The sequence below is a fragment of the Ammodytes marinus genome, assembly GCF_949987685.1.
Source record: "Ammodytes marinus genome assembly, chromosome: 7".
Taxonomy (NCBI): Eukaryota; Metazoa; Chordata; class Actinopteri; order Uranoscopiformes; family Ammodytidae; genus Ammodytes; species Ammodytes marinus.
In genome coordinates, this window is record NC_137211.1 from 5,770,352 (window position 1) to 5,791,063 (window position 20,712).

At 40.7% G+C, this 20,712-nt stretch overlaps 2 protein-coding genes across 2 annotated transcripts in view; one reads left to right on the top strand and one right to left on the bottom strand.

Moving 5' to 3' along the window:
* Positions 1-4,423, top strand: part of syt6a (synaptotagmin VIa) — a gene marked incomplete at its 3' end in the record, with an annotated part of 63,382 nt that extends 58,959 nt beyond the window's left edge. Inside the window, exons 4-7 of the mRNA XM_080031106.1 lie at positions 899-1,019; positions 2,618-2,789; positions 3,838-3,988; positions 4,352-4,423. Coding sequence (XP_079887232.1) covers positions 899-1,019; positions 2,618-2,789; positions 3,838-3,988; positions 4,352-4,423 — 516 coding nt within the window. The remainder of the gene's footprint in view (positions 1-898; positions 1,020-2,617; positions 2,790-3,837; positions 3,989-4,351) is intronic.
* A 4,931-nt stretch (positions 4,424-9,354) lies between these two features.
* olfml3a (olfactomedin-like 3a) lies at positions 9,355-16,134 on the bottom strand (the record flags this gene model as incomplete). Its single annotated transcript, XM_080031334.1, has 4 exons — positions 9,355-10,139; positions 13,243-13,336; positions 13,756-13,977; positions 16,024-16,134. 4 exons carry the CDS (start codon positions 16,132-16,134, stop codon positions 9,355-9,357), a joined length of 1,212 nt encoding a protein of 403 aa, XP_079887460.1.
* Between the last annotated feature and the right edge of the window lie 4,578 nt (positions 16,135-20,712).

The window sequence follows — 20,712 nt, forward strand, 5'->3', positions numbered from 1 at the left end:
GACAAAAAGTGAAAGAACAATTCAACTCATTCTCCTACCTGCACTGAGAGATATTCCCTCTTGTACCTGATCCAAAAATGCTGCAGCAACAGACTCATAATGCAGTTATTTCTCAAGCCAAATATGCAAATGAGGAAGCTGCATTAGTTTGCATCACGTACACCTTTTACGTGCGCCAATTAGCGAGTTTACTACTCTGATTTTATTACTTGTGGGAGCAAGAGGCCACCATTAACTGCGAACCATGTGTTTGTAATTTCATTAAAGAGGTTAATAAGGATAAAGGATGACCCAGCAGCAGTAAATGAATATCATATGAGTGTTTCTCTTCACTCTCTGTACTCTCTTCACTGACTCTGTGTCTAAGGCCAAAGACTATAAATAAGATATTGCATTGATTCCAGAACCAGACCTTGATGATGAGTCACTGCACTTATTGTAAATACTGTAGCTCTGAATCAAAGCATCACTGACCACATTTACACGAAGAGCATATCTGATTAATATCCATATGCTGGTTAAGGCAATATTCAATATAAGGTGGTTACATGCGCAGCAGCTATACAGCAATATTCTGAATAAACCAGCAACGTTCGCTAGTAGTGGTAGAAACGTCATGACGTCAGCATGATCTTTACCAGCAATTATCCCCATCCCATTCAGGGAAAATAAACACTCTTTTTTGTCATTATCATTGTCTCGTATTGTTTTGTCAACTAAAGATACGATATTTGATATTTACGGGGTTAATATTGGAATATTGCTGGGCATGTCAATGTGGTCAATGTTGAATGTGAACAGGGAAATAAAATATATATATTTATTTGGCTTGTGTGTTCGGTTTGTGTGTGTGTGTGTGTGTGTGTGTGTGTGTGTGTGTGTGTGTGTGTTCTCACAGGAAACCATTGACCTAGGGGAGATCATGTTCTCACTATGCTACCTGCCCACCGCCGGCAGACTCACACTCACTGTCATCAAGTGCAGGAACCTCAAGGCCATGGACATCACGGGATACTCAGGTGTGTTCTTGGTGTTATGTGTGTGTGACCATATGTGTGTGTGATTCGCTTACAGCCGCAATGATCCATGACAAATATCCAATTGCAAACATGTCACAAACTGTGGAGACCTCTAATCTCTGCCGCTGCGTTCTGTTGATTTCAGCAGTCATTAATATTCCACACTCACAATATTAAGACATTGTCAGCAAATAGCTGCAGGCGGTCTGTTTATTGTAATAGCCTGCTGTTTCAGGTTTCCCCACAGTACTGATATCACTTGTATAAATGTGGCATTTATTGTGCATTAAAGGTGGAGTCAGCAATATAATATGAAATTCTCCTCCTGATCCGCTATCTCTCCGTACTGTGTGTGCTCTGAAAAAATAATGGTGTTTATACACAGCATAGGCTCTGTAAACTGTTATGGGCTAGTAACATGTCCTTTTACAGAGCCTAGGCCGTGTTTTAGTGCTGGATTTTTCCCCCAGTAAACACAAAGTACAGGTAGCGGATGGTGAGGAGATATTCACTGTTTTTGACAAAGTGATTTTGACATCAAGCTCTCGCCAGAAATCGCTGACTGCACCTTTAAATGCCAGTGTCCAGGTTTAGTTTGGACTGAATCATAGGGTTGATCGGGAGTGAATGTGCCGCTTCCCCTCCAGTGTTTATGGACATTTCCCCATTTTTAATGTGAGTCACAAATTTGAATGCAGTGAGGTTTTAAGGGTTTTATCTGTCAGCCATTACTGAGCGTCGTAAAAAAAACACAAAGCCATCAAATTGTGCTTTCGAGCATATTGTCCTGCAAAACAAGCACTGCTGGGTTTGTTGTTTATGGATTTAGGAGCAGCTTACATCTGCCTGAAACCTGGCATAATGGATCATAGGAGGCGATTTGGCACCGACGGACGGAGATCGAAATCAGAATTTATCAGGAAGCTTCCTCAGTCATGCTGTTTAAGCTATCTACGGCCCCTCGTCCTTTGTTTACACAAGGCATTGACGCATCTACTTTAATGCACATTACCGATGCCTGGTCCGACAGGGCTGCTTTCATGCTAAGTAGAAACCACGCGCACACACACACACACACACACACATACACACACACACACACACACACACACACACACACACACACAAATGATGGCTCTATATTCATGGATATAGATGTTTTGCAGTCTAAGCAAACATTGTAAAAGCTCTGTTTTTTTAACAATCCTATTTTCCTGACAACTCAAAGAGTATTCAAACATGATGATACATGAAGAACACTGGTTTTATATAGACTAGTTATTACTAATGCCTTTGCACAGGTACGATTTTCCCGGCAATTTACAAATCAATTTATGGTAGGCAGACCAATAAAGCCTGTTATTTTCCATACGCTACTAACCAAAGTAAAATCTGCTTCTCTATCATCATATTACTATTAGTATTCTCACACAGTCACATATATTCCTAAACAAATGCTCACACTGAGGCGCTGGTGTTGTAAACACTACCACTTTTGTCGAAAGTTGCTGCTAGAATCAACAGAAAGAGAATGTTCCTCGTAGCTACTTTAAATTAAGTCCCTTGTTTTTCTGTCCTTGTTTCCTCTCACCCATTAGATCCCTACGTCAAAGTTTCGCTCATATGCGACGGGAGGCGTTTGAAAAAGAAGAAGACGAGCATAAAGAAGAACACACTGAATCCAACCTACAACGAGGCCATCATCTTTGACATCCCGCCGGACAGTATGGACCACGTCAGCCTGCACCTCTCCGTCATGGACTATGATCTGTACGTACAAACCAAATATCCTATTAAGAAACCAACCAGATAGGGGCAAGAAATACAATTTTTAAAGTCCTCCTCCCAGCAAAATTACTTTTTTTATTGACTGGCATGAATCTGAGTTGAAGCCGATGCATGAACGGTTTATTTTTTATTTATTTTTTTGGGGGGGCCAGCATGGTCCAACAATGCATGAAACCTACAGGAAACTATGGTGTTTAGTAGTTGAACTTTTTATAGAGCAATATTTGCATATTCATAGATTCTGGAGTTTTTTAATGAGAGAGAAGACGTAGCCAATATGTAATTATAAGATCTTTTAATTTATAAAAAAAATCCCATATACATTTTTATTAATATAAATCTGGAGTGGATTTTTAATGAAAAAATATTGAGATTATTCCTCATTTTTAAATGAAGAGTCAATCATATAGCGTTTATAGTAAGGCTATTGAAGGAAAGGGGGAAATGTGGACGCAATGAAGAAGACAGCTGACAGAATGAGAGCATGCAAGTTAAAGGTCAAACTGTGTGTGTTTTCTTTAATGAAAGGATCGTATAGATACTTTAAAACCCAACCACTTATTTTTTCTCCGCCACTCTTGCTCTGGGATTAAACCAGGTTTTGCTGATAATCCCGGGATTATGTCAATAAGAAACGCTTCAAGCTTTTCCATTGAGACTTCAGACGTTGTTAGAGTAGCAAAGATCTCGCTCCATGGCCCTTTCTGAGATAAGTCAATTGTGGTTGTCACAGAGGAAATTTCGTTGCAAGTCATCGTATCAATCAATAAGACTTCCAGGATTCAACTCTGGGTCTCCTGTGATAGCAAAATGCCCTTCTTGCAATTACAAACACACTACTTGATGTATGAGATGTCGTGTCAGGTTAAGTCAGAGGTTTTCATACAGCACGTGTATTTGTGTGTGTGTTTGTGCGTGTGTGTGTGTGTGTGTGTGTGTGTGTGTGTGTGTGTGTGTGTGTGTGTGTGTGTGTGTGTGTTGTGTGTGTGTGTGTGTGTGTGTGTGTGTGTGTGTGTGTGTGTGTCTACAGGGTAGGTCATAATGAGATCATTGGAGTGATGAGGCTTGGGTGCCATGCCGAAGGACTTGGCAGGGACCACTGGAATGAAATGCTGGCTTATCCACGCAAGCCCATTGCACACTGGCACCCCCTGCTGGAGTCCAAGAAATCTGAGAAGGAGGTAGGTTTGAGAGACTAGTCATATTTTAAAGGAGTATTCCGTAAAGTAGCCTAGATGTTTATCATTTAGGGCGAGGAATCAGGTTTCTAAACCTGCAAAGTTTGAAACTCTATGGCTGAAATTGGGAAAAGAGTTAGATAGATAGATAGATAGATAGATAGATAGATAGATAGATAGATAGATAGATAGATAGATAGATAGATAGATAGATAGATAGATAGATAGATAGATAGATTGATTGATATACTATTACGCCTATTTATAGTTTCCCCTGTGTTGAAGGTGACCTTACAATGCAATTAAAAAAAACAGCATGTGTGTGTGTTATGAATAATCCTCTCTGTGTGTCTGTGTGTCCTGCAGTGGAAGGCGAGGACGGCCAGCTTTGACAGCCAAGGTTCCTGCCCCTCGCCACGGCCCCCCGCTAGCCCCTGAGCAAAGCCACCTGTGACCCAACAGCCCAGAAGGGGGTTTGACTCCCTCCTGCCGATCCACTTCCTGTCTGCGTGATTGAGGAGAAAACACAACCCCACCCTCTATGTCTCTCTCTCTCTCTCTATCACTCTCTCCCTCTCTCTTTCTCGCTCTCTCTCCCTCTCTCTCTATATCACTCTCACTCTCTCCCTCTCTTTCTCACTCTCTCTCTCTCCCACTCTCTCTCTATCACTCTCTCTCTCTCTACCGCTCTTTGTCTCTCTTACTTTCTCTCTCTGTCACTCCCTTCCTTAAGTCTTGCCCCAGTGCACTCCCCAGGAACTGATTTAGCACCACCACCGTCAGTCAGTCAGTCAGTTAGTTGTGTGAAGAAACACAGTCTTTTTTCGGGGATTTTAAAGGGTCACTGATTCGAAATATATGGGTGTTGGTGGGATGACCCCCAGTGCTGCCTCTAGGGGGCCGGACATCCAGTATGCAGACATTTTTAATATTGAGCTATCCGGGGCAGATTTGAGGTGAAGTGGGCTCTCGGTTTGTCCTCGCAAAAAACGTTATCTCCCAAAAAGATGAAGTTTGACAGCTTTGTTCGGCAGAAACACTTTGATGGAGAATCTCGGATCTAGCTTCCCGAGAGGAAGTTTTTCAGAAGGGGGAAAAACAGAGGACGCAGTAGAAAAAAGAGACTTCTTAAGCAGGATCTGAAGCAATTTCAAAAATGCCACAGCCCTCTCTCTCTATCCCTCTATCGTTCATTGAATTCCACAGTGCTGTATAAGCGTAAAAAGGATACCGATCTGTAGCATTTTGGAACTATTAGATGTAATAAAAAAATCGCTGTATTAGTCGTTTTTTTTTGTTGGTGAATATCAAATAGCAAAATCAAAACGTATTTAAAACTTCCAACTGAGTTCTGAACTTCCACTTTCGTCATTATCAGTAATGGCCTGTTTATTGAGGAAAGGTTGGATCAGGTCGGAACTAAAATATTCTCGTATTTGTGTTTAGTTGGGACTACGAAGCAAAAACAACAGGTTTATTGGTATCCACATGAGAGCAAAAACTGGCTGCAATGTTTTTTTCAATACTAAAATAAATTAAAATAAATTCAATCTTTGTCCAATTTCAACACAAAAGAAGAAAGGAAAATTACCCGACCAAGGCACAAATAGCATTATGATAGCCAACAACCCTTACAGAAGAAAATATTTCTGTATACAAGGAAATTGTGAGCACACTCAACACACCCTTACCTCCTCCTCTCTTTTTCTACTCAGGCTTGGGTGGATGATGTGTATAGTTTCATGTAGAAAGACTACATCTGCCGGTTACTGTGTGTATGTTTCGTTTTTCTAAACCAGATAAGATATAATGATAGGTATAGATGATTAAATAAAAAGATAACAAACATTTTGAATATATGAATATAGCTTTGTTGTTGGTGACGATTGCGAAAAAAATCGAATCTCTGAAAAAGGTGAACATATTTGTCTTTTGAACTTAGAAAAATGCAAACTTTTCTTAATGTTTATTGTCATTTATCATACCGTTGTACAGGGAAAATGTGTATTTGAATTTTTTGCCATCCAGATGCTTGATCTACAACATATGGTGAATGGATTCATGTTTGAAGACATTTGATGTGATTAAGAAAAATACTGTAGCACTGCTGTTGAATCAGTGTGCTCAATGGGTCCCTGCATATTGATTTACTATCTCAACTATCATAGATACATTTTGTCTGATTAAATACACACAAAATTAAATTTATTTAATTATTTAAGTAATTAAGGCCTGATTGCTGTCCTGTAATTGATTCTATAATTGTTCAGGTGAAAAACGGCCATTACAAATATTACTGAATGGAGGATTCGATATTACCGCAGCATATTTATACCACTCTGGGAGTAATAATGAATTATAATGATAATTTCCCTAGTGGCATCAATACGCTGCCATACCATATAGCTTCGGGATGAGAGTAAACTATAATAATTTGGTTCTATTTACATTGTTGTCCTCCAGTAGCAGTTGTTTGTTTCGCTGTAATATACGTCTTTCTGAGAGTTGAGATGTTTGCGCGCACAGGGGTAGAACACGCAACTAATGATCGAGAGCTTATGTAGAGATGATCTCAAGAAAAAGTTATAGACCTACATACAATGTACAGATACAGATTGCAAACTAAATATGTTCTGAAAAAAACCTTCCTTTCAGCTCAGAGTGCATAATTAGCTATAGCGGGTAGAAATCTGGTATGAGTCTAGGATTTTAATAAGGTGGTAGTGGGAAGTTTTGCACAGAGATGGCTGAGGTTTTCAAGCAAGACACCTCACATGTTACCGTCCAGGTTTCCATCCAAATGTTGCGCCAAGTTCTACAAAACCTCCACAAACTCATTAAAACGTAAAGAAAACACATTGGAAATATGATTTTTATTAGATTTTTTGCGTTACTATTAATAGCCTAATGCAAGAGCCATGTTATGTTAGCTGGGTAGAGGGATAGTGTATTTCTGTGTGCAACACAGTTTTGAAAGTTTTGTATGATAAACACATACAAACTCGCCTATAAACAGTCATTTTACAACGTCTCGAGCAAGTTGCCTCATTTCCAAAAGCAATCATAACATTGTGGCGATGAGTTTTCTACCCTTCTGCTGCACGCGCATCCTCAATTTTTAATTTTTTTTTTGCACATGAGAAACACGTCCAAAGCTTTTGATTAACAATCTTAGTAATCAGGCTTTCCCATTCATCTTTGTGATGGTAAAGCAAACACAATCATTTGGTTTTTTCTATACACTTTCAGTTTCAGGTTTACCCTCCAGTCATGGCAGTTTTGTCCTGCAGTAATTGCCAAGCACATGATAGCATCAGTACATTTGGGCAAGGAAATGTTGAGCTCCCGAGTCTGACTTATATCAGGCCACGAAAAACCGCTAGAAAACATCCACAGATTCTATTTGACAAGGCTCGTACGGATCATTTATTTTTTTCGATATGACGAGCGTTTATTCAAAAGCATCTGTGTTATCCGAACAGCGGCAGAAAGCACAAAGTTTAATCGGATAATGTAACAGTGTTCCTTGCTGTGGCTTGGAGCAAGTCTAGACTACTGGTGCTTCATTTCAAGTTACAGTTTGGCTCTCCAACTATCCCCTGTTGCAGAGTGCTGTACAATGAGAAAGTCGTAAATCACAATATAGTTTGTGAAGATGTCTCTGGGCCTAAGCCTTCAGAGACTTGAGCGGATGTGTTCTACAGACACATAGACGGATCTGTTATAGCCATTTCCTTCATGGGTGAGTTTATACAGAGAGCGGGGCTGTGTTGTAGCTTGGCAGGGGGATTGCGAAGCTCGAGTCGACAGTGCGGGGGCAGCGATGATGGGCGGACAGGTCAGCATCTACAGAGCCGTGGCATTTCTCTAATTGGCACTTGTTAAGAGCGAGAGTGAGTCAGTGCATTGTTGTTTGTGCTAGATGTTATCCATCATACTATCACTATCAATACCCACCCACCTACCCCATCCCCAGTTTGAAAATGTTCTCTCATTTATTCACTTGTTTTTAATGGCGTCATTCATAGATTTTCATAAATCTTATTTGAGTGTGACATTTGAAACAAATGGTGGAATAATAATGACGTTGTATTCTGTTGCTCCTTTTGAGTTTTTTTGTTGGGGGGATTTTTTTGTTTTACATGTGCTTTTTACGATGGTCATATATTTCTCTCTGACAATGTGGTGTGTTCTCATAGTAGATGAAACCTGTTAAATCAATTGCCTCCGTTTTATGGACTGTTTCAAAACCCCTTCTAGCTTTTGCCTAATATTGTACTGTTTCTTGACTATGATCTTGTATCCCTTCCAACTGTTATGATAGCAGTGAATTTCCAATTTTTTTATTCAACATTTTGTATTTGTAATAATAGAAATGTTTGAGAAAATGTTCCGGTGATTGGTATCAGCAGTTGTTAGTTCGGACGATAAAAAAGTATATTCCGAGTTCCTTTTAGATTTTAGAGCGTTATCGAGATTCGCGACAATGACGAGTGACCTGGTGTTTAATAACTTCAACTGAAATAGCAAACAGTATTTCCGCCACACATTGTCATTCTTTAGTTTTCCAAGAGTAGGAGAATCAACTGAAGGAAATATTTTATTTCTTTTTTATTTTCTTCCATGGGATGTGATGTGTAATCAGTTGTGTGACATTATTTTTAATTTCTTTGATTAAAAGACTTATGCAAAAATGGGGTTCTGAGCTGAGTGATTTTTGTAAGACAATCATGGCTAACAAGCAGCAATGGGAACAAAGGAAATGAGATTTGGCCTGAATAGAAATGGCCAAATTAAATGAAGGGGAGGCCGGATACACACACACACACATACATTCCTACCTTGCCAACAGTGGACTGTCTGTTTACATTGACAAAGTGGGGACCTCTATTTCTGGAAATTTATTGAACAAACAAAAATAAAATAGAAAATGTACTTTTAAGGTCATATTATTACTCCCCCCAAAAAATTAGTTGCCAAGATGGGACTTTTCAAAGGATATCTAAATATCAAAGAGGGGACTCAATTCACTGCAGCAGTGGAATTGTCTATGCTTATTATTTCACTAACACACTCTCACACATGCAGCAAAGCAAACATAATTGACTGCCTCTAATAAACGGAGTGGCATTTTCACATCTGTCCTTTTCTTTTATATTACACAGGTAAGGAAATAATCAAATTAATAAATAATCATTCAAAAGCTTCTACATTTGCATAAAAACATGTGATGTTACAGGTGATCTGTATTGCATATTCCAATGGTTAAGAGTCTACAGCTTAGTGAAATACTTCAGCATAGCACCATCAAATTCACTGCTAAATTTCTAACCATTTCCTTTGACAACATGGCCACCACCTCCCTGCTATCAAACCAGGAGTTTCCTCTTCATAGTGAGCCTGTAAATAATTTGGTAGCCATCGTCCCATCCGTACAGTTGCTTCTCTTCGGGGTTATATTTCAAACTTGCGTGGGATCCGTACCTTCTAGGGAAATATAGCAGGGGAGCCTCCTCACTGACAACCATTTCGTTGACGTCAAACAAGCACTGAATACGTGACCTACTGGGCAAACGGGTGTTGTAAACGACATAGACAGTCCCACACACTACGAAAGCCGCCTCCGCATTCTCCCGAGGGCACCGGGTGTCCCAGATTTGTTCTATATCGAGCGTGGCGGGGTCCATCTTTGCGAGGTGGATGTTGGGTTCACTGTCGCTGGGGGCGTATAGCAACCAGAGGCCCTCGTCATCCGCTGCTAGATCCGCGACAGTTTCTGGGTTGAGGCTGTACACGGTGGCGTTGCTCTCCACAGGGAACATTGCTATGTCTGTTATCATGCCACCAAGCAGGTCATATCTAACCACCTGCATGTCTGTGTCTACGTCCTGCTCTATGTAGTACAAGAAACCGTTATAGACAGCGCTGCCAGGGCCACTCCACTCAGAGGGGAGTGTGATTTTTCGGCTGCCGTTGACGCCAACAGAGCGGGAAAAGTCCCTCACTGAGTCGAACTGGTAGATGCTGTCTCCGGACGTCCCGTTAAAGAGGTAGACCTGGGAGGATCTGGGGTCCCGGGTCCACATGCCCTTGGGACCGCCCGCTCTCTTCAGGATCTTCACCGATCTGATGCCAGAGAGGATCTCTACACAGTCTACAGGAAGAGAAAAACATGAAGAGAAAGAAAATGTTTTTTTGTATGAATAAATACCCCAAAGGAAAATACATCTACAATGGTGGGGTCCCCAGTGGCTCACCGTTTAGAATGCATACACCACTAAGACTAAGTCCTTGTTGCATCTGTCTAGTAAAGCATGAAAAATGTGAACAAAATTAAACGTTTGCTGTGTTGTTGACTCAAGTTTTTCAAAATGTTACTATAGAAAATGTTCTCAATGTTACCAACCATAAAAACACAAGACTCCCAGATAATATAACTATTCTAGAGGTTTATGATATCATCTCCAGTCTGAATTATAGTCACTGCTGCAGGCACGTGCTAAATTATTTAGCCAGTTTGGTTCTTGGACAGCCTTAAAACAGAGAAACTGCCCTCCGTACACTTGTAAAGGCAGTGCACTGTGCATCACGTCAACATTTGGAGAAATCCAAAGCTTTACAGGCCTAACGTGCCTAGTTAGAGATGGAAGCTAGATACTCTGTTTTATCAATCATTTGATATCGTACATTTTACCACTCTGTTTTTGTTTTCAGAAGATGATATCTTAATCTGGCACTTTAATGGGGAGATTTTTGTCTCTGCAAAATTGTCTTTTGGAATTTGTGGAACTTTATGTTATGATTTGTCGTGTGGCTATCCATGGTTATTTCTGCTGTTCAGTGTATTGAAAGCCCATATAGGGCTGGACTCAAGGCTATTCAAATTAACAAAATAATTAAGATTACATCCAGACATCCATTTCACGTTCATCTGCTTTGAAACATTAAACAATTATTTTACAAATGTTTGACAAGTGTGGGATTAATAGAATTAGAATAATTAGATTCATGTCCCTGGCTGCCACAATTTGTTCAATTAGCAGGTTTCAGTAAAGAGCCATTCCTCGGCTGAAATTGAGAAAGCAGGAAGCAGCCTGCAGCTGTCAATATCTGGCTCTGCAAATTAAGGCAAATTGAAACCGGTCAGGGGGAAATTGGGGACATGCAGACTCATGATTAGTGAAAATAATGGGTGGTACAGGAAAAAAGGGACCGACCAGTAACAATGAGGTCTCTGGTTGGATCCCCGGCACCGGACAGGAGGGTGTTATTTGTAAAACTAGTGGTGGCTGGTATTACATCTACGGTGCCCACCATCTCTACCATTGTGTCCTTGATCAAGACACTTAACCCTAAACTGCTCCAGGGGCGCTGCACTGTGGCTGACTCTGTGCCAGTGTGTTGTTGTGGGTGGAGATTTGCGAGTGTTTCTGCCTTGTGTTAATTGACAATTAAGCCACTTAATTTAATAAAACTGCTTTCACTGAAACAAACAAAGGTTATCCTACGGAAATGTCCGGCTTAGACTGATGCTCGTACATCTGAAATGGGTCCCCAGAATGTGTATAACTTTGATCTGGGTCACTTTCACCAGCCCTTCACAATGGGTCACTGTGTGCAGAGCTCACTCCTGTGAACATGAGCTCCAGGGCGGCTTCCTGTCCCTTCCTCTCTGCAGACACACAGCACTGCATCATACTATCACCCACATCCTCTTTAAAGGTGGAGTCCGCGATTCTAGGACTTTGACTTTTTGTCAAAATCAGTAAAAATCTCCTCACGATCAGCTACCTGTCTGTACTGTGTGTGCACGGAAAAATAATCCAGTGTTAATATGCCTAGGCTCTGTAAATGTGCATGTTGCTAGCTACGGTAGGCTTCCTTTGTCTACATACCCTTTGTTAACATTCCAGTTTACAGAGCCTAGGCTGTGTATTAACACCAGATTATTTATTCTGTGCACATGCGTTACGGACAGGAAACGGGTTGTGAGGAGATAGTCACAGATATTGACAATAAGTGATTTTTAAGTGTTCTCCAGAATCGCTGACTCCACCTTTAAGCCTCTGAAGGGGAAGACCATCTTTCTCTGATTATATGGAGCATGACCAGCATTACGATTCCATCTAGAGCGTTTGTGATATGACTATAAAATTCTTGAATTTATGTGTTATCGATTGTCTTATTAGGGCCGACAAAGAATAACAAGGAAATCAATATTTTTTCCATTTGCTTTTTTGTGAATCTGAATAAGTGGTACAATAAAAATGTAATGACCCATCACTAGGCACGGTACTTTTGGAACCAATAAAGCGCAACATTATAGATATTTCGCTTAATGTTAAACATTAAGTGAAATCATGGATTTAAGAAGGGAATTTGAAGACTTTCCACATTGTGCTTTTAAATGGCTCATAAGTCAGTGTATGATATCTCAGCAGTTTTCTGGCAGCTGCACGGCTGAGGATGTGAAGATTATCAAGACAAACGTTGTGCTCAAACAGCGCAGACAGGGGAGTAGCTCTGCTGAGAATAAATGAGTTGCAACAAGACACATTTCTCCTGGAAAAAAACACGAGTAGCCCACACTGACTCAAAGCACTCGGTTAAAAGACTTGTAACAGCACTTTGTTTGTTTCCCATTTTCCATGGCTTTTACAAGACAGCAACTCTAGCAAAAAAGAGGGTTGGTATAATACCTGGTGGGATATGTAACCTATATTTCAGAACCCACACTTTAATGTCTTTATATTCTATTTTAATATCCTACCTGGACACTTTGAGCTATTGCGAAAAACTGTAAATCTGTAAAACAACAACAACAACAACCTTGATTTGTAATTTAGCTCTGTAGGTAACACAACTGACTATAGTACAGGAAACTAGGATTCTATTCCTGGGCCAGTCAAGTCCAGTGAGGGTCCTTAGGCAAGACCCTCAATGCTAACTGCCTACCTCTGGTTGTAAGTCACTAAATAAGAAATGACCAATAATGTAATACTGTTAATGTATTTCATTTATTTTGCTCGTTTGTTTTGTAATTTTTTGTTTGTTATGGTCTATGCACTACCTCGAGTGATTACATTGCCTAGTTACTGTTGCTATAGTTAATGTACACCCTATATATCCTATTTGTTCTGACTGTGCTGGGACTCCCTCTGTCATGAATAAGGATTATCTGAAGATGAAAGGCAGACATCCTGCAGAGGGTTTGGCTCCAGTGTCTATGTACAGCACAGTACTGTCCTGCCGCTCACCAGAGACTGAGGACTGCAGCTGCTGCCACTCCTCTCCTTCCTCCTCCTCCTCTGCTCTGCTTTCCTCCAGCCCCCAGGCTCCGTGCTCCAACACCTTGAGATGGAAATGTATCATGTAAATATGTGCATTTTTTTTGTATAAACAAAACACATTTACACACACACACACACACACACACACACACACACACACACACACACACACACACACACACACACACACACACACACACACACACACACACACACACACACACACACACACACACACACACACACACACACGCCCACACACACACACACACACACACAAAACAAAACTGAAAAAAGGAACAAAGAAACAAAGGACAAAATGAAACAAACAACCAACATGGCGTTCTCCACTACATAGGTTTCAATGGTCTTTCATTCATACAACTACTGGTCACTACCCAGAGGCAAATGTCAAACTGCTAATTGTAGTTTTTCACTTAAAAAAGTTTGGACAGGGAATTTAAATAGTCTCGACACCACCTTGTCGTCCTTCTTGGCACAGGCGCGCGGGGAGGTCTGGCTCTCCACGTAGTCCATCTCTCGCTCCATACGCAACACCCTGAAGGCGGATTCATCGATGTCTTTGTACAGCGCGCCGTGCTCCTTACTCAGCATGGCCATGGCCTCCGAGGTTAGCTTTTTGAAATCCTGCTGCTCCGTGTGGAAGCGGTGGGCCTGGTTGTGCCAAAACTGCATACGGTCCTACCAGGCATAGGCAGAACAAAAATAAGTCTTATGAATAACACTGGATTAGGTATTTGTTACTCAGGCCACCTATAGCCAGCAAAAGCTAGCAGCTCTATGGGGTAATATTTGTTAAAGTTTTCACCTCTCCTAATATATCTCAACATCAAGGAGATAGATCTATGGCACAAAACATTGTACAGACATTCATGGTCGCCAGTTGATTTATCATAAAAAGGCTTGTGACATCACCAGATAAGCACCAAGCCACAGACGGACACAGTTAGCCACTAGCCGAACACAGTGGAGCGAGAGGTGGTGGAGACCAAAACAGAGCTAAAAACAGAGTATGACAGTAAAATGACACCAAATAAAGGATAATTTTGCTCTTTAATGTCTACTTATTACAAAATAAATGCCATTCAAATCAGGCTCAGCCTTACACAGCTGTCTAAAGTTCTGATTACCTAATGTCAACATGCTGAATCAAGATGGTGAACATGATCATTGTGCATTATCATTGTGAACATGTTAGCACATAGCTCATATCGAATCCATTCAGAGCCTCAGAAAGAGCACCGCCAGCTTGGCTATGATACTCTTTGTTTTGTTTCCTACCATAATAAATCTCACACAGTCCCTGATTCATTTCATGCATCCTAATCCATCATCAAACAGAATACATCTCTCCGTATCCGAGTGAAGTGATTGACAGTGGAATTATTCACAGCGAGATGTAATAACATGATGGTCTCCTCTGCCTCTAGTGTCATTTTCTCCCTTAGCTTGTTGCGTGGCTGGTGGTCAAAATGGAAATGAAGAGTTCAATGAAAACTTGCTGATGAATTGCCAATGCAGTGTTGTTGTTGAGCCAGCATATTGGAATTGGAAACTAGCGGGAAGCCACAGGAGGGGGCAAAGGGGATCCAGAAACAGGATTTAGCTGTAAATAGACAATTAATTTCACACTGATAACAGCTTTAGGTTTGTACTTTTTTTTTTTGCATTGCAGCCGCAGGGTTTAGACCAAAAGAATACATTAAAGAAATTATTTAAATGAGAGTGCACTGAAATAACTCCCACACGTGTAATCCTCCTGCATTTCAAAAATATCACATTCATGTTATGCCAACAAAAGTCTTCTCTCTTTACGCAAACTTTGCTGTCATGTTGCCTCACTTCAAAGCACAATTCTGAACCCTTAGTAATTGCATTGCTTCCCCTCAGGCAATTTGTTGTAATACGTCTTGATTCAAGTTCTGCGGAATACATCTTTCCTATTAGGCAGAACAAATTAAGAAACCGCATGCAATAACATAGCTTCAAGCAATTTTTGTCTGTATTGCTTTCATAACATGTCTTCTTTCATACTAGTACAAATACAAGGTCCAAAATGTACATTTAGGTTTTCATTTTAATAACATTGTCTGTTCGTTTTTATTTACAATAGTCCAACCAAACATCTCAACTTCTAAAGCACTTCACATCAACTCAATTTTCCATAATCATTCTTAGCACAATTCTGAAGGTTATTACAGAAGGATTTGTCCATGTGTTGTTAATTGTCTGATATATGACAAATTCTTTTCATGCCAGAATACATCTTTCCCATTAGGCGCTCGGGATGTTTTGACGCCATGGCATTAAAGGTCAAGCTTGTACTTGTAGTCATTACTGACGTGTCATCGTCTTAAAAAGGCTGAAGAAAATTGTCACGTTGTCGGACGGAGACTGTGTGTTGCATGCATTGACTGATACTTCTCCCCCCCCCCGAGGCCCTCGCTCTCTCTCTGCAAAAAGCTGATGAGCTGAGCAAAAATTGCATTAATTGGATCGCATTTGTTAGGATATTAAAATCACATAAAAGGAGTAGGCAGCAAATGGCGGCAGTCAGAAAAACTCATAAACATCATCTGGTATTTTCTTTTTTCCTAATTTCTTAATGACTTCTGAGAGGGTCTGTGCTGGAAATTACCGCATGGGAAAACCGAATAAAAACAACATTAAATTGATCAATTATCAGTCACTTAGAAGGGGGAGGGGGGTGTTTTTAAAGCGTCCTACCTCCATAGACAACAGCCTGTTCTCCAGATAATCCATCAGGCCCTGGTAGTAGTGCTGGGCTCCTGTTAAAGTCCAGGCGGTGGAAACAAGGAGGACTAACACCGGCTTCATTGTGAATGAGCCGATCAATGTCTTTAGCTCAGCAGAATTTCTTTCTCGCTGTAGAATTTTAGATTTTTGTCTTTTAATTGTCCCACCTCTAAGGAATGGTCCTCAGAGCTACACACAGCCTGTAAACACTAGTACACACTGTAGGTACATGTGCAAAGAGGTGAGACGGATTGAGAGAGAGTACAGAGGCCTCTGACTGTGAGAGAGTTTCCAATTCTTTGACTGCTCTCACTTTGCTGGAATGTTTTCACAAACTCTCAGGGAGGAGCCTTGAGCCTCTTACCCCTCTCTGTCCTCAAAGACTGACCGTGCTACACACGCTCACTGTGTGTGTGTGTGTGTGTGTGTGTGTGTGTGTGTACGTTTTCAGGCATGCAGAACACAACTAAAACATCTGTCACCTGTCAAATCATAACTAAATCTAAATCTTTTGAAGCTGTAGTGCGTAACTTCTGTTGCCCCCATTAAGAATTAAGTATTAATTGAGTTATTACAACAACACTGTTGGCGCATCTACATGAAGTAAGCCTTCGGTGATTGTGCATGGATTTGATTTATTCTGCTGTATACGTCAAGGTTTTTTTTTTCTGAAACATTTCTTGTGCGCTTCATGGGATTTTTCTGAGCTCCTGCACCAGTGTCGGGGAGGGGGGAGGGGGCGACGCCAGTCTGTAAACACTGTCCATATCTTGAAATACAGAGTGTGTTGGGGCGCTGAAAGGGTAAATCAACTTTGCATCGTTTGCTGATGGCTTGAATGCAACCGACATTCATCCATATGAGAAAGTTACACACTGTAGCTTTAAGTCAAGTCAACTTTTTGCCTAAAGGGGCAGGGTTGGAGTTTTCTAGGGATCTCTACCTGGCTGTGTTCGAAAAGCCATATTAATGTCCTCCCTCCTACATACTGACATGTATATAATACTGTCTAGTCTACTTAACGATCGATTGTGTAAGCGAGGTCAGACCGTTTACACTGAAGTATACAGAAGCAATAAAAAAAAAAAAAACCTTCTGTGTCGTTTGAAAAGACACAGTGCATTGTGGGCCGGTTGAGTAGGAAAAGTAACCTATCGATCCATACACAAAATCTTCCCTGAAGTAAGTACTCATCTGGGCATTCCTCGATACACAAACTCACACAACGGGGTAAGAAGGCAGATTGGCTGAGCCAGACAAGGATACCCTCCGTCTCCAATGAGGCACTCAGATAGAGCTGGTGCACATAGAAGGGGCTGCACTTCAGGACCCTAGCACCGAGCCAGGGAAGCTTACATGGACAGCAATAAAGAGACCCTTGTGGTCACAGATGGCTTGAAATTGAATAGAATGGAACAGCTTTCTATTAAAGTAGTCCGCAGCATAAGCACCAGGAGACACAATGCGGACATGACAGCCGTCAATACTCCCAGCCATGTTACTGAAGACTTGGGAGCCCCACAGCTGCTGGAACCCAGCCCCAATCACCTCCAGCTCAGCCCTGTTTGGGAAGTGGATCTGCCTCCTGAATATCTTCTGTATCCCCCGACTCACACGATCGACGAGATCATGGCATGTGGAGCGGGGGAAATCGAAGGCCTCAGAAACCACCCTGTTAGATGTGCCAGATGCCAGCCAATAGAGGAAAACCAGGACTTCAAAGGCCTTCCCCCATCCATGTTGAGGATCTTCCTCAAGGTGACGGACAACGTTGTCAATCGTTGGCCTGGACAGACAGAAGTCCTTTCTCAGGTCGCCGTCGTCATAGTGTAGGCGCAATAGGAGAACATGGGGATTCACCCTGCAGTATGGACCTCTTGCACCAACCTAAGAAAATATGTTCATTTATTTATCTTGTACTTATTATACTTTTTAGTAGTTATAATGAATAAATATATTTATACTTTGTTGTATTATTTCTTACTAGTAATGTACATGTATTTCTTCTTTTATTTTAATTTTTTTTTTACTATTTATTCTTTTCCTCCTTCTATTCTTTATCAACTTTTGTCTGATATTGTACATGTATTGATGGAATAAAGACATCTCAATTTAATTTCATGATGTGTTTTCACTTGAGAAATGTGTTTGTGAGGCACAAAGCTTAAACACCTCGGCTACTTTTCATTAGTTCTGTGAGTAGTTACGTTTGTTTAGTGGCAGTGTCTTCTACTGTATAAGAGATTGTAATCTGTGACAGTAAAATTGTCATAATCTCTCTAATCAATTGTTGACAACACATTGATTTAGCAAACTAATTAATAGTCTACTTACTTGAGGGGGAAATCCTATTGCGTTCATGATTGCCATCATATACCGCAAACGGCGACGATGAGATGTCCGTCGTCTCCGTGCTGCCAAGGCTCCAGTTCGTGTTGTAAGTGGCATTTCGCAACTATCGATCTCTGTCTATCAATCAATTGTCTTTCAATCCACCTGTTTAAACAAAAGGGGAACCACCAACAATAAACTGCAGAACATTTTGTTTTTTTGTATTAACATTCTTCTGGAAGTCCTAACATTGAGAATGTAGACCAAACGTTAAAATACATGTTTATAAACAATGTTTTATTTACGAGAGCGAGCGGCTCGGTAGCTTTCGTGTGTTAAATTGGCTGCAGGTGAGCCGCTCTGATTGGCTGAATCAATGATTGAGTGCACAGGTGATTCCAGGAAGCTGATTGGTGAAAGCCTGACATCTACAGGCCTAAAGTTCAGCCAGAGCTGAACTGGCTCTATTTTACACATTTGTATAACAGTGTGAATACAATAGCCTAGTCCTTATCATATGATACTTTGTTTGGTAGAGTTGGCTGCTCACACAAGACACATTAAGAGCCGTTCTGTTCTTTAAAATGTTCCGACACTTATAATGTTAAAATATGAAATCATGTTTTTAACTTTGGCTTTACTCGACATCCAGATATTTTTGTTTTTAAAGAGGTGCAAATGTACGCATCATTTGTCTGATATCGCCAAAAAAATTCAAACACTTCTAAAAGAAATTGTAATACCAATATGTTTCATGATGATATCTACTGTAGCCAATATATTAAAAAAATGTATGTTATTCACCTGCAGTGTCTCCCCTTATATCTGAGGTAAAGTTTTGAACATGTACCAAACTGCAGTTTAACTTTTTTATGATTACTATTTATTCTAGAGAAACACATTTCCGTGGTGAATTTACTCCATTAAACACAATCAGACGTCTATGGTTTCCCCGGGTTACCCACGGTTGATCCGCCTTATTGGTTGGAACACACACAGTCAGTTCCCCTCCGACAGCGACAGCGAGGAGAATTGGTCAATAACTCTTCATTGCTTCTCGGGAGGAAGATTGCATTGCTCTGATGTGACTGCGAGCGGCGTCGTATATACCGTGGATTATATTCTCACTGCTGGGGCAACAGTGCATGAGAGTTTTGATTACACAGGCCATCACACTGTCTCACAACAACGGAATGATCTCTCACCCCGCCATCGGCAGGTTTAGAAACGTTTTAATAAGTCTTTATAGCATAGCTGACGGTTTATAAGACTCTGAACACACACATGTAAAAAGGAATAAAAGAGCAACACACACACACACACACACACACACACACACACACACACACACACACACACACACACACACACACACACACGCGCACACACTGAAAGAGAAGCCAACAGAAGTGACACTGACATAGTACGTTTGCACCCCTTTAAAGATATGAGATATGGAAATAGAATATATGCCTACTCTATTATACTGACTTTATATTATATATTGCCTACTATATTATTATGTCTAAAGCACGTTGAGTTGCCTTTGTGTATGAAAGGTGCTATACAAATAAAGTTGCCATGTCTTGCCTATTGTCTACCTGTTGCATGCAAAGGGCAGAAATATGTGGTTTACATGTGCGTGCAGAACTCTGCTTTCAAAAAGGTTTAAAAATTAAAATACATCATATTACATCCAAACAGACACACATGAAAACAAAGAAGAAACTGCATTAAAATGGAGCAGCGGGGACTCAGGGGCTGAATCAGGGCAAAATGAATAAGTATAGCGTGCTACTTGCTGAGGTAGAAGGCTGCCTTCAAAAGTAGCTGTCATCACTGATTAACATATCTTATGGCAAAGGGGACAAACTCTTTTCTATAAATGTTTTTTCTGTGCACAGGGGAGTCAGCAGCTAAAAAGAATTGTGATTTTGTTGTTTTGCGTCTCTTTGAGGTCCTTCTGTATCTCTCCTTTGTTCATTTACGTCTCTTTCTGGGTCGTCTTAACCTCCTTTTCATCGTATTACATCTCTTATCTGTTCATTTCACATGTCTTAATAGTATTTGTATGTCTGTTTGTGGTCGATTTACATCTGTTTATGGTAATTGCATGTCTTTTTCTGGTCTATTTATATCTCTGCGGCCATTGGCCACTTGTAATTTTTTTATTTATAAGATTCTTTTTTGGCATTTTCTTCTTTATTAAACAGTAGTAGAGAGACATGATGAAATGGGGCAGGGAGGGGAAAGACATGCAGAGAACGACCCCGGGTCTGCTGCTTCTGAGGACTGAGTATGATGGGGGGGGGGGGGGCGCTCTAACAA